The sequence below is a fragment of the Mustelus asterias genome, chromosome 10, assembly GCF_964213995.1.
Source record: "Mustelus asterias chromosome 10, sMusAst1.hap1.1, whole genome shotgun sequence".
In the NCBI taxonomy this organism is placed as follows: domain Eukaryota; kingdom Metazoa; phylum Chordata; class Chondrichthyes; order Carcharhiniformes; family Triakidae; genus Mustelus; species Mustelus asterias.
This window is the reverse complement of record NC_135810.1, coordinates 103,449,550-103,473,861: the sequence shown is the minus strand read 5'-3', so window position 1 is coordinate 103,473,861 and position 24,312 is coordinate 103,449,550. Positions and strand designations below refer to the sequence as shown.

Here is a 24,312-nt window from a genome sequence, read left to right as displayed (position 1 = left end):
ACTATTTTAGGCAGGGGGTGGCCTGTGCCAGGTGGGTAGCCCAACAGCTTTTACTGCTCAGGTTGGTGTTGGGCAAAGTGGGGGGAAAACATTCCTGAGGATCCCCTGTGCCCATCGGAAGCACATTGCGCCCCCCCACGTCATTCCCTCCATTTAACTCAAGCCTCTCAAACTTGCCTCCACACCCCTCTCATGCCACCATGCTGGTGTCTGCCAGCCAGGCACTGCCAATAGCTCAGTCCCATAACCTCCTCTTCTTCAGGGACTGCCTGCGGTGCCAGGAGCGACTACTGCTCATATGTGGCAGTGTTGGACTTCCCAGGTGGGGGTGGAAGTCTCAACCATGGACAATTAACACGGCTTTCAACATAAAATGGCTGCACGTCTCCCTCCAAACCTCAGTCTGGAGGGGCAAGGAATATGGCACCCTATAAAGTCCAGCCCAGAAGCTGAAGGAGGTGTTGTGAGTGCATGTATTGGTGTAGCTGGAAGGAACCTGTCACAGTAAACAGCTTAAAGTTTATTTATTATAATAAATAAACTTTGAGCTGTTTACTCAGACTTCTTCCAGCTATACCAACACATGCACTTACAACACCACCTTCGGCTTTTGGGCTGGACGTTTTGGGCGGGTCATATTCCCTGCCCCTCCAGACTGAAAGGTTTGGAGCACCAGTTATCCTAAAATCTAGCTAGTATGCTTTAGTACAGCTGCCATGCTTACCTGTCACTGATGGTGATCTGGGGAAGGACGGCAATCCGGTCTTGTCTGGACTGCTGAAAGGACTGCAAGGTGGCTGATCATACAATGGTAATGAAGGAAGACTGGCTTGTGGTCTTGAGGATGGAGATACCTGCACATCAGATTCAACAAACAGAAATTGACAGTGTCCGAATATTACTCAGGTATTATTATATCCATGATTCTGTAGATTAGTCCAAAACATTTTTATAATGAATAATGTCTATTTATTCCTCTGTCATAATAAATTGCTTAGTCCAAATTGTCCAGTACAACAGCAGCCTGTCATTGCATCATTTTCTCAAGCAGGACACAAAATGCAACTGCTTTTTCATGGTTATACGCGAGGCTAAACAGGTAATGAAGGCCAGAAAAGCAGCTGCTGTTATGGATAAAGGAGTCTGATTCAGAGAATTGGGAATACAGCAGGATATAGATCAGTTGCAGACTTGGGCAGAGAGATGGCAGATGGAGTTTAATCCGGACAAATGTGAGGTAATGCATTTGGAAGGTCTAATACAGATATGAAATATACAATAAATGGCAGAACCCTTAGGAGTATTGATAGGCAAAAGGATCTGGGTGTACAGGTACACAGGTCACTGAAAGTGGCAATGCAGGTGGAGAAGGTAGTCAAGAAGGCATACGGCATAGAACATAGAAAGCCACAGCACAAACAGGCCCTTCGGCCCACAAGTTGCGCCGATCACATCCCCACCTCTAGGCCTATCTATAGCCCTCAATCCCATTAAATCCCATGTACTCATCCAGAAGTCTCTTAAAAGACCCCAACGAGTTTGCCTCCACCACCACCGACGTCAGCCGATTCCACTCACCCACCACCCTCTGAGTGAAAAACTTACCCCTGACATCTCCTCTGTACCTACCCCCCACATCTCCTCTGTACCTACCCCCCAGCACCTTAAACCTGTGTCCTCTCGTAGCAACCATTTCAGCCCTTGGAAATAGCCTCTGAGAGTCTACCCTATCCAGACCTCTCAACATCTTGTAAACCTCTATCAGGTCACCTCTCATCCTTCGTCTCTCCAGGGAGAAGAGACCAAGCTCCCTCAACCTATCCTCATAAGGCATGCCCCCCAATCCAGGCAACATCCTTGTAAATCTCCTCTGCACCCTTTCAATGGCTTCAACATCTTTCCTGTAATGAGGTGACCAGAACTGCGCGCAGTACTCCAAGTGGGGTCTAACCAGGGTCCTATAAAGCTGCAGCATTATCTCCCGACTCCTAAACTCAATCCCTCGATTAATGAAGGCCAGTACGCCGTACGCCTTCTTGACCGCATCCTCCACCTGCGAGGCCGATTTAAGAGTCCTATGGACCCGGACCCCAAGGTCCTTCTGATCCTCTACACTGCTAAGAATGGTACCCTTCATATTATACTGCTGCTTCATCCCATTGGATCTGCCAAAATGGATCACCACACACTTATCCGGGTTGAAGTCCATCTGCCACTTCTCCGCCCAGTCTTGCATTCTATCTATGTCTCACTGCAACTTCTGACATCCCTCCAAACTACCTTGGTGTCGTCAGCAAACTTACCAACCCATCCCTCCACTTCCTCATCCAGGTCATTTATGAAAATGACAAACAGCAAGGGTCCCAGAACAGATCCCTGGGGCACTCCACTGGTCACTGACCTCCATGCAGAGAAAGACCCCTCCACAGCCACTCTCTGCCTTCTGCAGGCAAGCCAGTTCTGGATCCACAAGGCAACAGCCCCTTGGATCCCATACCCTCTCACTTTCTCAAGAAGTCTTGCATGGGGGACCTTATCGAACGCCTTGCTGAAGTCCATATAGACCACATCCACCGCTCTTCCTTCGTCAATGTGTTTGGTCACATTTTCAAAGAACTCAACCAGGCTCGTAAGGCACGACCTGCCCTTGACAAAGCCGTGCTGACTACTTTTGATCATACTAAACTTCTCTAGATGATCATAAATCCTGTCTCTCAGGATCCTCTCCATCAACTTACCAACCACTGAGGTTAGACTCACCGGTCGGTAATTTCCCGGGCTGTCCCTGTTCCCTTTCTTGAATATAGGGACCACATCTGCAATCCTCCAATCCTCCGGAACCTCTCCCGTCTCCATCGACGATGCAAAGATCATCGCCAAAGGCTCCGCAATCTCCTCCCTCGCCTCCCACAGTAACCTGGGGTACATCCCATCCGGTCCCGGCGACTTACCAACCTTGATGCCATTCAATAGTTCCAACACATCCTCTTTCTTTATGTCCACATGCTCGATCCTTTCTGTCCACCGCAAACCAGCAGTACAACCACCCAGATCCCTTTCCACCGTGAATACCGAGGTAAAGTATTCATTAAGCAGCTCCGCCATTTCTAACGGTTCCGCACAAACTTTTCCCCCTTCACCTTTTAAGGGTCCTATGCCTTCACATCTCATCCTTTTACTCTTGACATATTTGTAGAAAGCCTTGGGATTCTCCTTAATCTTACCCGCCAAGGCCTTCTCATGACCCCTTCTCGCTCTCCTAATTTCCTTCTTAAACTCCTTCCTACATCCCGTATACTCCTCTAAATCCTTAACACCTCCTAGCTCTCTGAACCTTCTGTACGCCTCTCTTTTCTTATTCACCAGGTTCATCACAACCTTCGTGCACCACGGTTCCCGTACCCTACCAACACCCCCCTGTCTCATCGGAACGTTGTCATGCAGAGCTCCAGACAAACATTCCTTGAAAATCCTCCACTTTCCTTCGGTACTTTTCCCCAAGAATGCCTCCTTCCAATTTACCCGTCTAATTTCCTCCCTGATGACACTGTATTTCCCTTTACTCCAGAGAAACACTTTCCTAGCCTGCCTGATCCTATCTCTTTCCAATGCTATCGTGAAGGAGATAGAATTATGATCGCTATCCCCAAGATGCTCACCCACCGAGAGATCCTCCACTTGTCCAGGTTCATTAGCCAGCACCAGATCAAGTACAGCCTCTCCTCTAGTAGGCTTATCCACATACTGTGTCAGGAAACTCTCCTGGACACACCTAACAAACTCCTCTCCATCCAAACCCCTAGCTCTAGGGATATTCCAATCTATGTTTGGGAAATTAAAATCTCCCATCACGACAACTCTGTTATTCCTACATCTCTCCAGGATCTGTTTCCCCATCTGCTCCTCAACATCTCTGTTACTATTGGGCGGCCTATAGAAAACACCCAGCAACGTTACCGACCCCTTCCTGTTCCTAACCTCCACCCACAGAGACTCCGTAGTCAATCCCTCCACGGCGTCCACCTTCTCTACAGCCGTGACACTATCCCTGATCAACAGTGCCACTCCCCCCCCTCTCTTGCCTCCCTCCCTGTCCTTCCTGAAACATCTAAAACCCGGCACCTGAAGCACCCAGTCCTGTCCCTGAGACATCCAAGTCTCCGTAATGGCCACCACATCACAATTCGAAGCAGCAATCCACGCTCTAAGCTCATCCACTTTATTCACTACACTCCTGGCATTAAAATAGACACATCTCAGACCTTCAGCCTGAGCACTTCCCTTCTCCATCACTCGTCTAACCTCCCTCTTACCCTGTTTACATTCCTTATCTATTTGCGAGCTAACCTCCTCGCTCTCAGTCCCCTCATTTCGATTCCCTCCCCCCAACCTTTCTAGTTTAAAGTCTCTCCAGTAGCCTTAGCCAACCTTCCCGCCAGGATATTGGTCCCCCTGGGATTCAAGTGCCACCCGTCTTTTTTAAACAGGTCACACCTGCCCCTAAAGAGGTCCCAATGATCCAAGTACCCAAATCCTTGTCCCTTGCTCCAGTCCCTCAGCCACGCATTCATTCTCCACCGATTCCTGTTCTCACTCTCCCGCGGCACAGGCAGCAATCCCGAGATTACTACCTTTGCATTCCTCTTTCTCAGCTGTCTACCTAACTCCCTATATTCTCTTTTCATGACCCCTTCCCTCTTCCTACCTATGTCAGCAGTACCTATATGCATCACGACCTTCGGCTCCTCTCCCTCCCCCTTCAGGATTTCTGGGACTCGACCAGAGACATCCCGGACCCCTGCACCAGGGAGGCAAACCACCATCCGAGAGTCCCGTCTGTGTCCGCAAAAACGCCTATCTGACCCCCTCACCGTAGAGCCCCCAATTAGCACTACCCTCCTTTCCTTACCCTTTTGCACTACTGGGCCAGGCTCAGCTCCAGAGACACTGACACCGCTGCTTCCCCCAGGTGGGCTGTCCACCCCAGTAGTACTCAGACAGGAGTACTTATTATTAAGGGGCACATCCACCGGGGTGCTCACCATCAACCGAGCTTTCTCCTCCCTCACTGTTACCCAGTTACCCTCCTCCCGTGGTCCCGGTGTGACCACCTGCCGATAGCTCCTGTCAATGACCTCCTCACTATCCCTAACCCGGCGAAGGTCCTCGAGCTGCAATTCCAGTTCCCTAACATGGTCCCTTAGGAACCGCAGCTCAACACACCCAGCACAGATATGGTCGTCCGGGAGGCTAGGAGCCTCCAGGACCTCCCACATCCTACATTGGGAACAACATACTGACCTCACACTCATAATTGCCCCTTAAACACACAGGGAAAAAAAAAAGTGAATGAAAATTTTAAACTTACCTTTCCTCCTCCTGTTTTCTCCAAAGCCCTGCTCTCACTGGGTCTTTTTTTTTAGGTTAGAGGAGGAGGGAGGGTGGGATACTCTACAAGTGTAGAGTATCGGGATTCCTCTCTGTTCCAATTTATTGGGGAAAAAAAAATCTCTCTCTCCCAGACCTCCCTGCGCGACCACTTCCGGGTTTAGATATTTTTAAAGAAAAAACCCGCGAAAAAGTAAGTTAAAAAATAACAGCGCTTACCCGCAGCACTCCTCTCGCGAATCTCTCCCTCTCTGCTGCACTTCCAAGACGCAATGAGGCATGCTTGCCTTCATCGGCCAGGGTATTGAGTTTAAAAATTGGCAAGTCATGTTGCAGCTTTATAGAACCTTAGTGAGGCCACGCTTGGAATATAGTGTTCAATTCTGGTTGCCACACTACCAGAAGGATGTGGAGGCTTTGGAGAGGGTACAGAAAAGATTTACCAGGATGTTGCCTGGTATGGAGGGCATTAGCTATGAGGAGAGGTTGGAGAAACTTGGTTTGTTCTCACTGGAGCGACGGAGGTTGAGGGGCGACCCGATAGAAGTCTACAAGATTATGAGAGGCATGGACAGAATGGATAGTCAGAAGCTTTTTCCCAGGCTGGAAGAGTCAATTACTAGGGGGCATAGGTTTAAGGTGCGAGGGGCAAGTTTTAAAAGAGATGTACGAGGCAGATTTTTTACATAGAGAGTGGTTGGTGCCTGGAACTCGTTGCCGGGGGAGGTAGTGGAAGCGGATACGGTAGTGACTTTTAAGGGGTGTCTTGACAAGTACATGAGTGAGATGGGAATAGAGGGATATGGTCCCCGGAAGCATAGGGGTTTTTAGTTAAGTCAGGCAGCATGGCCGGTGCAGGCTTGGAGGGCCGAAGGGATTGTTCCTGTGCTGTAATTTTCTTTGTTTTACTATTTTAATGATGCTGAATGATTCAAGCTGTGCTTTGGTTGAGTGGGACGTAATGGTTCCAAATGAATTCAAAGTGCCAAATTCATTTGAAAACTGGAGTAACTTCTGATTTTTTTAGCGGGATTTTCAGATTGAATTTCCCACATTCTGAGCACTGTAGAGTGCCCTAGCAGGATTCCCTCTGAAAATCAGGGGGCGATTGTTGAACCCACCTGGGCCAGCCCCAATTTCCCCCTGGCAGGCAGCCCCCACCCCACCCCACTCCACCCACCCCTCCGGATGGCCCGCCTTGATCACCCGCTTCCCTCCCTCTGCGACTGACCCCTATGCAGAGCTGCCCCCCCCTCCCCCCTCCGCCGCCGATCAGCCCCCGTTATAGGTCCCGCCCCTTCACCACTGCCCGATGGGCAGTGCCAAGATGCCCTTGGGCATTGCCAGTTTGCCCCTTAGGCAGTGCCAGTGCCATGGGCTCTGTACCCCTCCAGCGGGGGTCGGCCGCCTGCTCTCCGTTAGTGGGGAGCAGTTGTAAACCCCGCTGGAGTGCTGGGTGAACCACTCCTGGCCGAGAGGGGGGTGGAGGGACACTAGCAAGCCTCAAACCTGGAGACTTTAGTCCCGGGCCTGCTAACAAAATTTAAATGATAATTTAAGTATTTAAATGATCTCCGCGCTGATTTCTGGCACGGTACTGATGACTCCAAAAATCTTGGAGACAGTGGGCTGGGAGACTTGACCCCCACATATGAAAAAGCCTGCAAGACCACTCTGCCTACTCATTTAATGTACGATACACAAAGCTTGTGGAATGGAAATGTAGGCTGAAAGGTTAGAAGCTAGGTAAAAACCTCAGTATGTAGCCTCAGCAGCCCTACATCTATGCACATTGCTGTGCTTGGGTATAGCCCAAGGTAGGCACAGACTATCAGGTCTTACAGTCTTCCTCACTGATTACTAAAGCGTCTACATCTTGGTCATCAGCACATTTCAAGATCGTTGCCTTTTGCAGCTGAATTTTTATAAGAAGCCAGCCAGGAGCCATTGTTTAAAAGCAAAATGCTGCGGATACTTGAACAGTTATATGGACTTAAAACATTAACACTTTTTCTCTCTCTGCAGATGTTGGGCGTTTCCACAATTTTCTGTTTGCATTTCAGATAACCAGCATTCATTATACTTTTGCATTAAGGCTAAACGTAGAATTGATAGAGGTGTTTAAAATCATAAAGGATTTAGAAAGATTATATAAAGAGAAACTGCTCCAAAGGTCAACAACCAGGATACACGATTTAAGGTGACTGACAAAAGAACCATGTGAAACATAAATTGTGCAACATGTGGTTAAGATTTGGAGCACAGTGCTTAACAGGGTGACGGGTGCAGATTCAACAGTAGCTTTTAAAGGTGAAATTCAATAAATATCCGATGGATTGTGGGGGGAAAGAAAAACAAGTGAGTGGGGCTAACTGGATTGCTCTTCAAAGCCGCTGGCACAGACACAATGGGCTGAATGGTCTCCTTTTGTTCTGCACCATTCTATGATGTCCATTATTTTGTGGTCTATAATGTACATCATTATACCATTTCCCCTATTATTTCTTAACTCTATTCATACAGGATCTATTTTAAAGCAATCCCCCAGGGTTACATTCTAATGCTGGAATGGAATCCTTTACAAATACTGCCACCTACTCTCCCGTTTTGCTCTTCTGAAAAAGTGCTGTAGCCAGTATTATTATGGGTTCATGCTTGTCTAATTCTAAAGCGAGAAGCTAAAAACTGCAGATGAGCAGAGAGATTTAGTGGTTCAAGCAAAGAAATCACTGAAAATAATATAAAGGCTAATGAAATGTTGGCCTGTACCTTCAACAGGGTTGAAGTGGTGAAAGATATGTCACAGATGGAGTACTGTATTCAATTCTGGGCAATGCACCTCAGGAAGGAAATGGTGACCTTGGAAGGGTGGAGTGTAGATTCACCAGAATGATACCAGAGCTAAGAGGGTCAGATTAGGAGGACAGGTTGCATAAACTGGATTTGTATCTCCCTGAGCGTAGAAGATTAAAGAGTGATCTAATAGAGATGTTTAAGATGATTAAAGGATTTGATTGGATAGATAGAAACTATTTCCTTTGGTGGCTGGATCCAGAACAAGGGCTGCAACCATAAAATAAAATTAGGCCGTAGTGGAAAAAATCTGTAAATTCCTCCCCCAAAAGGTTGCTAACACTAGGTCCACTGAAAATTTCAAAACTTATATCGATAGATGTTATTAGGTAAGAATATTGTGGGTTAGAGAACAAAGACAGATAGATGAAGGTAGATAAGTCATCATCAACACCAGAAAATGCTGGAAAATCTCAGCAGGTCTGACAGCATCTGTGGAAAGAGAATAGAGCCAACGTTTCGAGTCAGGATGACCCATCGACCCTAAAGCTGAATGGCCTACTTCTGTTCCTATTTTCCTATCACCTGTTATATCTACTGTTACTAAATTCCTCCATATCATAACTAATGCTTTTAGCATTACAGTTTCAATTTAAATATTTTATGAATTGACATACCAAAGAGTTTCGTTTTTTTGGACTCATTCTTTTTCATAGTTTACTCAACTTTTTGGCACTACTGCCCCTTCTAAAAAAGTATTTTTTTAAGTCATTACTTCAAAGTCTTTCTCCCTCCAATAATATTCACATTTTCTTTCTCTATTCAGCCTTTTGCTTCTATCCCACCATCTGCATTGAATTTATTTAACTTCTCGAGCAATAATCCTGAACTTTCCCCACTTATCATTGTAGCAGTCTAAATTATAGAGTTGCATAGCATATACGGCACAGAAACGGGTCATTTGGTCCAAACGCATTGCTTCACTCAAGCCTTCTCCCATCCTCTCTCATCCAATTATTAGCTTATCCCTCAATTCCTTTCTTTCTCAGAAACATACTATTTGCCCAGACTAGTCCTTGTGGCAGAGTTCCAAATGCTCATCATTTCATGAGTAAGAAATTTATTCTGAATTTCCAATTTAATCTCTTGTATTGAAGTTTCTAGTTTTGCTTTTTCCCATAAGTGGAAGCATTCTCTGTATGTACTCTATCAAACCTTTAAAGAACCTTGGAGATGGTGGACAGGCTTTGGGGAGTTGGGACATAAGTTACTTGTCACAGTATTCCTAGCCTCTGATCTTGTAGCCACTGTGTTTATGTGGTAAGTCTAGTTGAGTTTTTGGTTAATGGTAAACCCAAGGATGCTGATAGTGGAGGATACATCGAATGTCAAGGGCGGTGGTTAGATTGTCTTATTGGTGATGGTCATTGCTTGGCATTTGTGTGGCGCGAGTGTTACTTGCTACTTGTCAGCCCAAGCCTGGATATTATTCAGATCTTGTTGCATTTGAACATGGACTGCTTCACTATCGGAGGAGTCACGAATAGTGATGAACATTGTGCGATCATCGGTGAACATCCCCACTTCTGACCTTATGACGGAGGAAAGGTCATTGATGAAGCAGCTGAAGATGGTTGGGCCTAGGACACTACCCTGAGAGACTCCTGCAGAGATGTCCTGGAGCTGAGGTGACTGACCCCCCACAACCAGCTTCCTATGTGCCAGGTATGACTCCAACCAGTGGAGTTTGCGCCCTGATACTCAACAATTCCAGTTTTGCTAAGGCTCGTTGATGCCACACTTGGTTGAACGCGGCCTTGATGTCAAGGGCTGTCACTCTCACCTCACCTCTGGAATTCAGTTCTTTTGTCCATGTTTGAACCAAGGCTGTAATGAGGTCAGGAGCTGAGTGACTCTGGTGAAACGCAAACTGGGTGTCACTGAGCAGGTTATTGCTGACCTAGTCCCCTAGACCAGGTCATAGCACCTAGTCTAGGGTGCTGTGACTAGATTACCTATCATTATGCTAAAGCTAGACAAAAATGCTGAATTTCTGGTGCTGCTTGATAGCACTGTTGATGACCCGTTCCACCACTTTACTGATGATAGAGAGTAGACTGATGGGGCAGTAATTGGCGGAGTTTGATTTGTCCCGATTTTTATGTACAGGATATATCTGGGCAATTTTCCACATTGTAGGGTAGATAACGGTGTTGTAACTGTACTGGAAGAGCTTGGCTAGGGGAGTGGCAGGTTCTGGAGCACAAGTCTTCAGTACTATTGCCAGAATGTTATCAGGGCCCATTGCCTTTGCAGTATTCATATCATGTGGAGTGAATTGAATTGGCTGGAGACTGGCATCTGTGATGCTGGGGACCATTGGAGGCTATGATGAATCATCCACGCGGCACCATTCGTACTGATGTGCTGGGCCCCTCCATCACTGAGAATGGGGATGTTTGTGGAGCCTCCTCCTCCTCCAGTGAGTTGTTTAATTGTCCACCACCATTCACAACTGGATGTGGCAGGACTACAGAGCTTTGATCTGATCCGTTGCTTGTGGGATCGCTTAGCTCTGTCTATCACTTGCTGTTTATGTTATTTGGCATGCAAGCAGTCCTGTTTGGTAGCTTCACCAGTTTGACACCTCATTTTTAGGTATATCTGGTGCTGCTCCTGGCATGCCCTCCTGCACTCTCCATTGTGTGAATATGTGTTGGGTTGTTGCGATTTGCTCAGAGAATATCAATGTTGGCTCACATTCTGTTTCAAATAGACAATATGCTGTAAAGTTTGCATCTGCTTCAGCTTCTATAAGCGATGAGCCAAATGGTTTGCATTGCGCAATTCTGTACAAGGCCAGTGTTGACACAATTTGCTTTACCAAACACAGATATGAGAAAAACGACTAGTCAGTCAGAACTCAATGGAAAAGACCCAATCGTACAAAAGACAATCTTTAATGCTAACTCTGCTTGAAAGTGAGCACAAAACAAAAACATTAGCATTCTGCTCCATTGTAAGATTGTTTCTTGACTGAGACAGAGACTGCACCATATAAAAAAGTAAGTGGATTAGTAGTTAATAAATATGTGATCCGTTTATTATCCTGGGCTGGTTTTGATCCCCTAAGGTGGTTGGGAAACTTCCTTCATTCTATCTTCACTTCAGGGCCCTTTGTTCCTTTTGCCTCTCCAAGGAGATTAAATGGCTGGTGGAGAGCCGGGGGACAGGGGAGTAGAATAAACAGTGTGAGAAGGAAACATCTAGCCATGATGTTCCAGCAATCATAAGTGTAAGGTAGGTATGTTTTTAAGCTTGTCACTTTCATTTCTTTGTACATGTTCGGGTGAAGGACATGATTTAGTCAATGGCTGCCCTTGTTAAACTCTTGGGTGCTGTGACTAGATTAACTATTATGCTAAAACTAGATAAAAATACTGAACTTCTGGCATAATGGACTGAAACAGAAGAATAAAACTGCAGCACATTGCCAACTATATTTTAGGCTGCTCCAAAACATGTTTAATAAACTATTTTGTCACCATAATCCTGTGATTCTAGGTTCATGTCTGAGGGGTTACTGGCATTTGTGTCCATGTGATACATGGTCACACAAAATGGTGCTCCCACAGCACTGCAGTTCACCCCTCAGTTAGCTAAAAAAAAGTAATGCTGGTATCAATAAGCACAAAGCACTTCAAAGCTTCATTTGCCCTGTCCTGCTGGCTGTAAAGGCTTTAAGCACTGCATTACATTGCTTTATAAGAATTGCATGTAATTACATTGAAATTTTCAGCATGATGACATTCTAAGTGATCAGCTGACGTTTCAGTAGGATCAGCTATATATGTCGGAATACACTTTCTGAATACTGCATTGTTCCATAAACAAGTTAATGGAGAGGAAGGAAGGATTATGTTATTTCCTTCTATTCTGCATTTCCGCAGCTTTTTAGGCCTTCCTTGTGCAAAGCTCACTTAAAAAACAAATAATTAAAACTGCTGTGACTGTACTTTTGGAAGACTTTGTTGCTTACAATACAAGATTTTTATCACCATAATGAAATAAGGCGTCAATCTACACTTCAAGTCTGGGCACTAAACGGCACACCCATGATTCTAACTCGGCATTTTAGTTTTGTGCTGAGAAATATAAAAAATGGAACATTACCTACGAAAAAAAAAGCAAGGGTAAATAATCAGTGATAAATGAAACTAATTTGTATTTGAAAACAGACCTGTTTGCATGATAAAGACACATACAAAAGAGAAAGATTAACTTGCCATTTTTGGTTCCTTTATGCAGAGGGGGAATATGCAAAAAATGCATGATCATGTGAGTAGAAAAATCTTTACCCTTTTATATTAAGTCATTTTCTATTCCAAACATATAAAAACGATGTCATCGTCACATATCAACACTAAAATGCCACAATTTTTTGTGTTTACATTATAAACTGGAGGACTGAACTAAAAATACACCCATTCTTGTAGCACAAAGTTGCACACAGTGAGCTGTTTTGTATGGGTTCCTCTATAACTTGGGAATCATTGTTCAAGATTCTCTTAAGGTTAGCAGTTAGGAAGGCAAATGCAATGTTAGCACTCATGTCGAGAGGGCTAGAATACAAGAGCAGGGATGCACTTCTGAGGCTGTATATGGCTCTGGTCAGACCCCATCTGGAGTATTGAGAGTAGTTCTGGGCCCTACACCTAAGGAAGGATGTGCTGACCTTGGAAAGGGTCTAGAGGAGGTTCACAAGAATGATCCCTGGAATGAAGAGCTTGTCGTATGAGGAACGGTTGAGGACTCTGGGCCTGTACTCATTGGAGTTTAGAAGGATGAGGGGGGATCTTACTGAAACTTACAGGATACTGCAAGAGTGGACATGGAGAGGATGTTTCCACTAGTAGGAAAAACTAGAACTAGAGGGCACAACCTCAGGCTAAAGGGAGGAATTTCTTCAGCCAGAGTGTGGTGAATCTGTGGAACTCTTTGTCACAGAAGGCTGTGGAGGCCAGGTCATTGGGTGTCTTTAAGACAGAGATAGATAGGTTTTTGATTAATAAGGGGATCAGGAGTTATGGGGAAAAGGCAGGAGAATGGGGATGAGAAAAATATCAGCCATGATTGAATGGCAGAGCACTCGATGGGCCGAGTGGCCTAATTCTGCTTCTATGTCTTATGGTCTTATAACTGTTGATTCATCCTTCATTCCAATCTAATCTTGAATGTTGCAACTCCTGCCTCAACAATCAGCACTAGAAGTGAATTCTACAACCTCACAACTGCACGTAAAAAATTTCTCCTCCACAGTGGTTAGCACTGCTGCCTCACAGCACCAGGGACCCAGGTTCGATTCCCGGCTTGGCTCACTATCTGTGTGGAGTCTGCACATTCTCCCCTTGTCTGCATGGGTTTCCTCCGGGTGCTCCGGCTTTCTCCCACACTCCAAAGATGTGCGGGTTAGGTGGATTGGCCATGCTGAATTGTCCCTTAGTGTCCCAAAATGCGTAGGTTAGGGTGGATTAGCGGGGTAAATACCTGGGGTTAAAGGGGTGGTGTCTGGGTGGGATTGTTGTCAGTGCAGGCTCGACGAGCCGAATGGCCTCCTTCTGCACTGTAGGGATTCTATGATTCATATTTTACAACTAATGCTCAACATCAGCTTCTCCTCCCTTCATTAAGCACCTTGGAATGTTTACATGTCAAGATTTACCATGACCAAGATTTATGTTTTTTGGACAGTTAAATTGAAGTGTGTACACACCACATACTGATCAAACAGAAGCTTTATTGACAGGCATTTCATGTTAGCTCATTTTATTGGACAATATGAAATACAAGTGAACAACCTCTGTGCTCGACAGAAATGATGTGGAGATGCCGGCGTTGGACTGGGGTAAGCACAGCAAGAAGTCTCAAAACACCAGGTTAAAGTCCAACAGGTTTATTTGGTAGCACAAGCTTTTGCAGTGTCGCTCCTTCTTCAGGTGAGTTGGAGTTGTGTTCACAAACAGAGCATATATAGACACAAACTCAATTTACAAGATAATGGTTGGAATGCGAGTCTTTACAGGTAATCAAGTCTTAAAGATACAGACAATGTGAGTGGAGAGAGGGTTAAGCACAGGTTAAAGAGGTGTGTATTGTCTCCAGCCAGGACAGTTGGTAAGATTTTGTAAGCCCAGGCAAGTCGTGGGGGTTGCAGATAGTGTGACATGAACCCAAGATCCCGGTTCTCATGTATGCGGAACTTGGCTATCAGTTTCTGCAAAATCTCACTAACTGTCCTGGGTGGAGACAATACACACCTCTTTAACCTGTGCTTAACCCTCTCTCCACTCACATCGTCTGTACCTTTAGGACTTGATTACCTGTGAAGAGTCGCATTCCAACCATTATCTTGTAAACTGAGTTTGTATCTATATATGCCGTTTGTGAACACAACTCCTCACTCACCTGAAGAAGGAGCGACACTCCGAAAGCCTGTGTTACCAAATAAACCTGTTGGACTTTAACCTGGTATTGTGAGGCTTCTTAGTCGGCAGAAAACCAGATAATCAAAAAAATTCCACTCCGTAAAAATTTGGTCAACTATATTTGGTGGCATTAGATTTGTGAAAATAAAATGGTAGCTAACCTAAAACAGGCATGCCAAATATTGCTGCTCATTCAAAATGATAACTCATTTTGCTGTGGTTCCATTTATTTCAACATCTTTAGCAACTTTTCCTACTGGCAATGCCACTAACACAAATGCAATGCATGTGGGCATTAAGTTCTTACATACCTGTGTATCTCCAATCCACTGAGCGTCACCATTCTCAGATCCTGCCAGTTCTTCTACTAACACCGAAGGAAAGACGCCAATGCAGCCATTAAGCTCGCCCTCCCAGAAGCCATCATCCTCTTGGTTTTCCTTGTTTAATATCCTAATGATAGCTCCCTCCGGGAACGAAAGTTCGTCTGCCGTCTGCCCCTCATAATCGTAAAGTGCCTTCACAAAACAAACTGAATGGGAAACAAATGTTCTTTTTATTACAACTGAGAATTTTACTACTGAGAAGATGAGCCAAAATGAACTTGCATGCAATTTTTATTTGTGTCCAACGGCAAGATCAAGAAAACAGTAATTGGTCAGCAGACAGGAGACAGAGTAGGGATAAAGGGAATAGACTTTAATTGGCAGAATGTGCCAATCGGTATTTCCCCAAGGACTTATACTAAGGTTTCAGCTTTTCACTATATAACTGATATGAAAAATAAGATTGATTTGGTGGGCAAAACTGCCATATAGAGTTCAATCTGTGGGGGGAGATACTAAATCCAATAAAGACAAATTGGAAATTATTTTTCATGACAAATGACTGAGAACTATAGAGGAGCAAAGGTATTTTGGATGCCCACATACACAAATCACCAAAACCTGGTGTACTGTTCCAAAGGTTAAATCAAACTATCTAATGGAATGCTGTCACTGACCAGGTTAGCACTTTTTGCCCATTCTTTCTTGCATTGAGAAGGTGCTGTTGGACCTTCGACTGGAACTGCTGGCAGTAGTTCTGATACAATCTTGCAAAAGTCAATCAATTTTGCCTGGGTCTAGTATGGCAGGTTTCCTTTTGGTATCAGTTGACCTTTTACGATCCAAGAGCTTCATGGGCACTTTTAAGATCCAGATTCAAATTCTCAAACCATTATGGTGGGACGTGAACCCCCATTCTTTGGACTGTAAACCCAATCCTCTGGATTATTACTTCATTCTCTATACTACCGTATCCCTAATCATACAGGGCTTTATCTTAAAGGGACTACAGAGCCTTGGTCAGATCCCATCTGGAGTACTTCATTTAATTTTGGGCAGTGCACCTCAGGAAGGATTTACTAGCCTTGGAGGTGATACAAATTCACCAGAATGATACTGGCATTTCAAAAGTTAAAGGATGAGGGAAAGTTACATATACTTAATTTGCATTCTTTTGAGGTCAGCAAAGTCAAAGGATGGTCGAATGTAGCTTTAATATCAATGGCAAAAGGGTTTGGTAGAGATAAATTATGTCCTCTCATGGCATATCCAAACCAAGAGGGCATAATAATAAAATTAGGACTAACTATTCAGGAGTGAAACCATGAAGTACTTCTACAAAGAAAGGGTAGTGGAAATGTGGAATTCTTTCCCCCACCTCACCCCACCCTCAACCCCCAAAAAGCTGCACATGCTGGTTAAATGAAGTGCTCAAGGCTGAGATTGCCAATTGGTCGGTTTAGCTCAGTTGGCTGGACAGCTGGTTAGTGAATGCAGAGCAACGCCAACAGCGCGTGTTCAATTCCCGGAGCAACTGAGGTTATTCATGAAGGCCCCCCCCCCCCCTTCAACTTTGCCCTTCACCTGAGATGTGGTGATCCTCACCACCGGCCAGCTCTCCTCCTCAAAAGGGGAGAACAGCCTATGGTCATCTGGGGCTATGGCGACCTTATCTTTTACCATTGGAGCAAAGTTACTCAATTAATTTCTACAGAAAGCAATATACCAATATGATAAAAATATAAAATCTTACTGTAAAATGCCCAAAGTCCGAGTTATATAATGACATTGCTCTAAATTCTGCTGAAACAGACTCTATTACCTTATAGTTGGTGATCCAAAATCAAGTTGCTCTTCAGATTTACTCTGTCAGCATTCTAACCAGAGATGTAATTGTGACAGCATCGTATTACAACAAGACTACTTTGCCAGGCTTCTTCTATATTACTATGCATCAAAGTATATTAGTCTGATATGATCAGATATTAAATTTGCACTTTAAAATATTATTCATTTTAACCATACACACATTAATTGAACAATTTTTATTTTGAAAACTAGCTGGACAGACATTCAGAAAGCTGACCAATGCTGTTTCCATATATTTTTCTAGATAGGATGAAAATTAAAAAGAAGAAACCTACCACTAGAATCTCCATTAATGCCACCAGTTACCAGCTCAGGCTCTGTAGAGTTGCTTGAGGAATGAGATCGTGCATCCAAGGAACCCAGAGTTTGAAGCATACTGATCAGGCTGTTGGAGGTCGGAAATCGTAGGTACTTCTCTGGTACATATCCCACTTGAGCTGCCTTATTCCTCGCCTTTAAATGATGGAAAATATCCAAATAGTTTACCAGTAAGAAAAAGAAATGCCACACCCAACCATTCACCCCTCCCAAAAATGGGAAGGTTCGAAACCACATCCAAAGCATGTCAAGAAGAAAAATGTACAATGAATTTTGAGTGACATTTACTTCAAACGATTAACCGTATGCCATCTTCAACAGAAAAGCAAGAGTCCACTGGCATGAAATGATTAAGAGTAAAAAGAAAGTTGACAAAAGAAACAAAACATTACTCGTGTGTAACTATTCAAATGTACAGATACAGACAATCTCACCTTTCAGTCACTTTCAAAAAGGAAAAAAGAAGTGAATTACTAGCTATTTCAACGTTAAAATGTACTTGGTTCAAAGTGCCAATGTGCTGGTCAACTTTAATTGTCCAGAATGCTTCTCTTAACAAAAACGCATACCAGCAGATAATGAAGTTACACTTGAAAATAACTGATCATTTAATAAAATGCTGTTACATAGCTGAAAGACAAATGAAAATTGCAATACTGATTTTTTTTTAATGTGCTGTGTTTCACAAACTCAGGGCATCCCGCAAAGTGCTTTATAACCAATGGGGGGTATTTTTTAAAAATGTAGTCACTGTTGTAATGCGGAAAATGTGGCCACCAATTTGCAGATCACAAGCTCCCACAAACAGCAGCGTAATAATGGCCAGATAATCAGTTTGAGGGATACATTTTGGCCCAGACACCAGGGATAACTCTCCTGCTCTTCAAAATAGTGCCTCGAGATCTTCTATGTCCACCTGAGAAAGCAGATGGGACCTCAGTTTAACTTCACAACAAAAGGATGGCACCTCTGACAGTGCAGCACTTCCTCGGTGCTGCAGTAAAATGTCAGCCCAGATTTTTTGTGCTCAAATCTCTGTAATGAAACTTCAACCCACAAGTTCTGACTCATAGTTGACACTTGCGGTTAATAATAGAGACTAGCTTAACATGAAATGCAACACAAACCTTCACCCAGTCTTCCATGTCGCCATCTTCAATTACTTCCAAGAGTTCATGTTCTTCAATAGTGAGTTCATCTGGTTGGTTAGCCTACAGAAAGCAAACAGGATAAATGGTAATCATATTTGCGGATTTGCAGTGACTTTACACCAAATTAAAAGTTGGGTTTCGCTGTTATGTCTTCCTTGAGTTCATTACATTTTAGTATGTTTCTTCCCAATTCAGTTCCAAAAACGCAATTTCATTAAAATGTAAACAAATACCTTGGCATGCAATGAAGGTTAATAAATGTATTGATGTGCTGATTAAAAGTATTTAGCAGTGCAACAAGGCTTAGCCACATACAAATGAAAGTTTGATATTTACCGTATCTTGGCATTTCGCGAATAAATAGTAATTAGTTATTTAGCTGAAGTAATATTTTTTTACCCTACTCAAGTAAAATGATTGATGTTACAAAAGACACAGCATTATTGCATGATCATTTTAAGACTTCATGTTAGTACCAAAACCTACACACAAAACAAATAAAATCGAAAAATTATTTCAGAAAAAGCCACTGAAAAGATCCAAACAAAATAGGTTGTATTTATACCTTGATTATACAGTTGATATGAAATAGTTTGCTTTGAACTGATGCGAATGTAGAATCCAGAAATAGGGCCAGCACAAAACAATGCACTCTGTGGAGTTAGGGTGACCTTGTCCATGATTTTTTTTACGCACTGGTGTTAAGTAAAATTGTTTTGCATCAGCGCTGTAGTTGTAATGTAAATGATACACGTAAGTAGTGCAGAGACAGAAAATTTTCAAGTATTTTCTGCATTGTTCTTGTGAAATTACAAAGATAAAATTTCTGCAAATTTGCAGCACCATTCTGTGCAGTGATGGGGAAGAAAGAACATGATTCACCTTGTGAAATCCTTAATATTTATTGGGTCCAACCTGCTTTTCCTGTTTTGCTCTAATCAAGACAAGGCAGATCATCAAGGCTGATAAATAAATAAAGGCCACTTCGGCAAGATATTATAATTGCACCTACTGTTTGTGGATTATACCTTCGTAAGTAATCAATGGCTGCAGGAAAGGAGTGGGTAAAATTGCTGAGAGTTTTTCTTAATTGATTTTATCTGGAACACAAATCCTGACCAGAAGCTTATTTTTAAAAATCACATGTTCAGTTCTAACTGATGGGAAATAATTTACTTTTGCTTTTCTGTATCATACAGCTACCAAAGGATTTAGGGGAGTCAATACCCTCTTTATCAATGGAACCGTTTTTCTGTTTCCACTACTCAATACTGGCTTTTTCTTTACCTATAATACCTAGTTTTATTAAGCTCAGTATCTGTGGCTTATTTGATATATTTCTGTTAAAATTTACACAACCACAAGAATTCAGCAAATGCCTCGAAATTTTGTTGGTTGTCTAGGATTCCACAATTGTGAAACTATTTTCCTACATTAACCATATAATGCCTAATCCTATGCAGATTTGTGTCATCCTTTGCTTCTTTATTGCTCTTCATGCTGTTTCAGGCAAATTTTATAGGCAACAAATTTGGTTTGTCTTCAGGCCAGAGAGAAATTATAGATTAAGAAGGTGCCAGAGTTGGCCCCTGGCCTGCCCTGGGGTTTTTGGTCAGAGCAGCTGTTGAGTCACTGTAGTTGGCATCAGCAACCCAGGCAAGAGAGGATAAAAACACTAGTAACCAACGATACCCTTTGTTTTCTTTCTACGTCAAGACTTTTTGTTCAGCTATAACAACGTAACAGCCTGAACTGTTAATATTTAATGGCCTCCTTAGTCAGTCAGGTGCCTTTTTGTTGGGTTCTCTCTCTCTCTCTCTCTCTCTCTCTCTCTCGAGCTTTTCTGTCCCAAGACAAGGTGGCAGAGAAACCCATTACATAATAGATAGCGAATTAATGTTAAGACTGAAAGTCAAACCCAAGATCTGTGTAAGGTCACTCCATTAAAGTTATTGAGCATACCTGGCCATTTTAACCACAAAAGTTGTATATTGAATTAGGAACAGTAAAGATTTTCTATAATGTTTCAGAGTGTAAGCGGAGATAACTTACGAATATTTCTCCTGGTATAATGTAAGAATGAGCAAGTAATTTCAGAAACTGTTAGAACATAGAACAGTGCAGCACAGAACAGGCCCTTCGGCCCACGATGTTGTGCCGAGCTTTATCTGAAACCAAGATCAAGCTATCCCACTCCCCATCATACTGGTGTGCTCCATGTGCCTATCCAATAACCGCTTAAATGTTCCTAAAGTGTCTGACTCCACTATCACTGCAGGCAGTCCATTCCACACTCCAACCACTGTTGTGGACATTTATGACTGGATTGTCCTGGTTGAGTCGTGATCCTGACATCAGGCTTATTGCCGGATCAGGCACCCGGAAGTGACCATGGCTGTACATCAAGTGTGATCTTTTCGGAGGTGGACAGTCAATTAACACAATGTTTCCAGAAGCCCCGTCCAATTAAGGACAGTGGACAGATCAGACAAGCAAGGACTCCAGATAACCTGCAGTGTGTCCAGCCAGACGCTCCACCAGGAGAGGTGGGTGCTGCTGCGGCAGGTAGGAAAGCACGAGAGTGCATCCGATGCCTTTTGCAAAAGTTAGATTGCAGAGGCCCACAGCTGGTAGGGGCATTGGAATGGAGGGGAAACTCTTCCATACAACCGGTTTTTGCTTCAGTGGTGACCTTTTGTCTTAGTAGTGCCTTTACTCAGGCATGGGACCTTCGACTTTGATGGCCCCGACCCGGCCCGCTTCGCATGTGGAAGGGGCTACTCTAATGGCAGCAAGATCACGCCTCCTTTGGAAAATAGGATCTTTTGTGGTATAATTGACTTCCACCTGTTGGAGCTGGCTGCTGACGACTTTCCTCCCTGCTGGCCTTTGGAAGTTCCTTTGGAAGCAGGAATATTTCAGGAGAGATGTCCTGATGTGACTCTCACACTTCCAAACCAATCCCCACAGGCCTGTGACAATTTCACCCCGAGAGGCGATGGCCTCGTGGTATTATCGCTAGACCATTAATCCAGAAACTCAGCTAATGTTCTGGAGACCCAGACTCGAATCCTGCCACAGCAGATGGTGGAATTTGAATTCAATAAAAAACATTTGGAATTAAGAATCTATGAAATCTATGACCATGAAAACGTTGTTGATTGTTGTAAAAGCTCATCTGGTTCACTGATGTCCTTTGGAGAAGAAAATCTGCCGTCCTTATCTGGTCTGGCTTACATGTGACTCCAGGGCCACAGCAATGTGGTTGACTCTTAACTCGGGCAATTAGGGATGAGCAATAGATGTTGGCCAGCCAGCGACATCCATGTCCCAGGAATGAATTTTTAAAAATGTAAAGGAGACAACAAAACCACATTTCACATAATTCTCAAAAAGTCTCTTTGCAATTTACTAACCTTATATGAATAGAGCACCTTGCAGGTTAGGGGATACATGCGCAATGTGCCAGAAGGACTTGAGCTGCTGTCATCAAATACATCCATGTTGTCTTCAAATTCCTCACCATCTTCCTTCTCAAGATCCAGACTTCCCTGCATAGAGCATTAAAAAGGTGCAACTTTGTCAGCGACTGCACCAATTCACTGATACATCTCATCATACAAAGTGCAACAACTGAAGATTGGCAGGAATGTTAAGAGGTTGAGCAATTTTAATATTTGCCTATCTCGGAAAATAAATAAGATTTTCAAGCCAATGAGCTTGCTTCACTATTGTGTGAACTTGACAATTTGCATTGATGTTGCTTCCCAAATGCTATATCCTTTTCAGTACCGCCACATCCCCAGTATCTATTTCCATTTAAACACCTCAATTATTTTAAACTATGTCTTTTTTGGGACAGTAATTCACATGTAAATCTTATTAACCCTGAATGTTAGAGTCTAAGAATGATATTGCAAATTGTTTTATCTTTCTTACCTAGTAAAGTTTATTTTTGTTTGTTTAAAACCCATGGAATCTTGTGGTTGTAACATCTTAGCAAGTGCCTTCAAAATCCAAATTTCTCTCAAGTTACTGGTTACTAATCAGATTGTACCAAGAATTTGGGGTGCAGTCCAGGATCAGAACATCATGACTTGGTTTGCCTCTTCCTTCTTTCATGATTAAAAATTCTCCGGTATTTTTTCCAAACCAGCCAGATTTGGAAGATTAAGATAAATTTACTGACCTAATGCTGTCAGCAAGAAGCTTGATTTGAAGTAAGTGAGGATTGGAAGCAGTGCTATAATACCCCAGTGCCAATCTCTGCCACGTGTTCCCCAAGTTTGGCTTCTTGCTTCGAGTACAAGACCAGTGAATTTGTCCAACTGCAACCAATCCATACTTAGTTGCCTTTTAACATGCTCAAACAGAAAAACAGAAACTGCCTCAGGGCAACTCATCATGGCTTGGAGAGCTTTTAGGAGTTAATCTAGTTACTTCATCCATAAAATCTTTTTGGTTACGTTAATGCCTGCAATACTGCCTTTCACTGATTTTTCATCTTCAATCTCTGGCATCATATCCATCTTCACTTGAAAACAGATGGTAATATTAATTTAGCAATTCTGCACACTTTACCCTCCACTGCTGCCACACCTTTATTTTTAACTGACAATTTATTTTTTAATGAGCATACCGTGATAATTATGACCATTAGTATAAAATGTGAGTTGATTTGACCACCATCTGATTAATATGATTGCACATTTTATCCAATTGGAAGGTCAAAATTATCTTCACCTTAACCCGTTTTCTTTTAAAAATATTCTTTTTATCTTGATGTATTACCCTTGATAGAATGTCCAAGCACTTTCCCTAAATAATTTCTCAATTTCGCTTTCTTTTAATAGAATGAATGAATGTCTGATACAACATGTCTTGGCCTTCCTTTTTGGAGGTTGCAATCTTCCATTTTCACACATTACAGCATGGTAATGCAGATTTTTTGAGATATCCAGTATCCAGAGCTACCCTAATAGCCATTCTTCATATGTGGGCCTTGACCACGAGGCCCACTGCTATACAGTCTAACCCTGCCCTCCTCATCCACACGCGTACTGTACCCAGTGGAGATAGTGATTAGGAGTGCAAACTCTTGCAATCTGGGAAAGGGATTGAGGTCATGTTCAACTGTTGCTGACTGGATCTTGCTGTGTCACATTTGCATGCAAAAAAGTGACTTCACGTTAAAAGTAGCTAATTAGATTAGGAAATACTTTGAGATGTCTTGAGATTGTGAAAAGTGCAATGTGAACGGAAACTAGCTTATTTTCTGTGACAAAATATATTTAATTGTGCCATCGTGTCGTGGACTTTCCACCTCACCACATTCTGTCCTCATAGCTTGCATTGGAAATCATAATGAATATTCTGAGACTAAACTATTCACAAGCTACAAGCTACAATCATTTTAAATGACATTTTATACAATGCGTACGGTGATTAAAATGCTTTTTAAAATTACCTGTATTGTACATGAAATAAAACTTTTAACATCACAATTAAACATATGGGTTGAAAGATGAATCTTTAATGGCAAACTGACAATAGAATTACTGAAAAGGTGCTTACGTTGAAGTTCTTTGTGAAAGCTATTTTTATCAAGTAAGTGCGTCAGTTTAGGCTAGTTCTTCCATAAACACGGCTAAGAATGACAGAACCATTACAGCTTGCCCATCGTGTCTGTGTTGGCTCTCCTAGCTGGACTAGCGGATAGCGATGAGCATTGTCGGGCAATACAGCAGGATATAGATAGGCTGGAAAATTGGGCGGAGAAACGGCAGATGGAATTTAATCCAGATAAATGCGAAGTGATGCATTTTGGAAGAAATAATGTAGGGAGGAGTTATACAATAAATGGCAGAGCCATCAAGAGTATAGAAACACCGAGGGACCTAGGTGTGCAAGTCCACAAATCCTTGAAGGTGGCAACACAGGTGGAGAAGGCATATGGTATGCTTGCCTTTATAGGACGGGGTA

At 43.1% G+C, this 24,312-nt stretch overlaps 1 protein-coding gene across 1 annotated transcript in view; it reads right to left on the bottom strand.

Moving 5' to 3' along the window:
* The window catches only part of fchsd2 (FCH and double SH3 domains 2), a 178,859-nt gene that overhangs the window by 8,144 nt on the left and 146,403 nt on the right, over positions 1-24,312 (bottom strand). The window contains exons 14-18 of the mRNA XM_078221460.1: positions 21,747-21,881; positions 18,307-18,390; positions 17,137-17,314; positions 14,978-15,198; positions 725-854 (exon numbers count right to left, since the gene is read on the bottom strand). Of these exons, the coding sequence (XP_078077586.1) occupies positions 725-854; positions 14,978-15,198; positions 17,137-17,314; positions 18,307-18,390; positions 21,747-21,881 (748 nt within the window). The remainder of the gene's footprint in view (positions 1-724; positions 855-14,977; positions 15,199-17,136; positions 17,315-18,306; positions 18,391-21,746; positions 21,882-24,312) is intronic.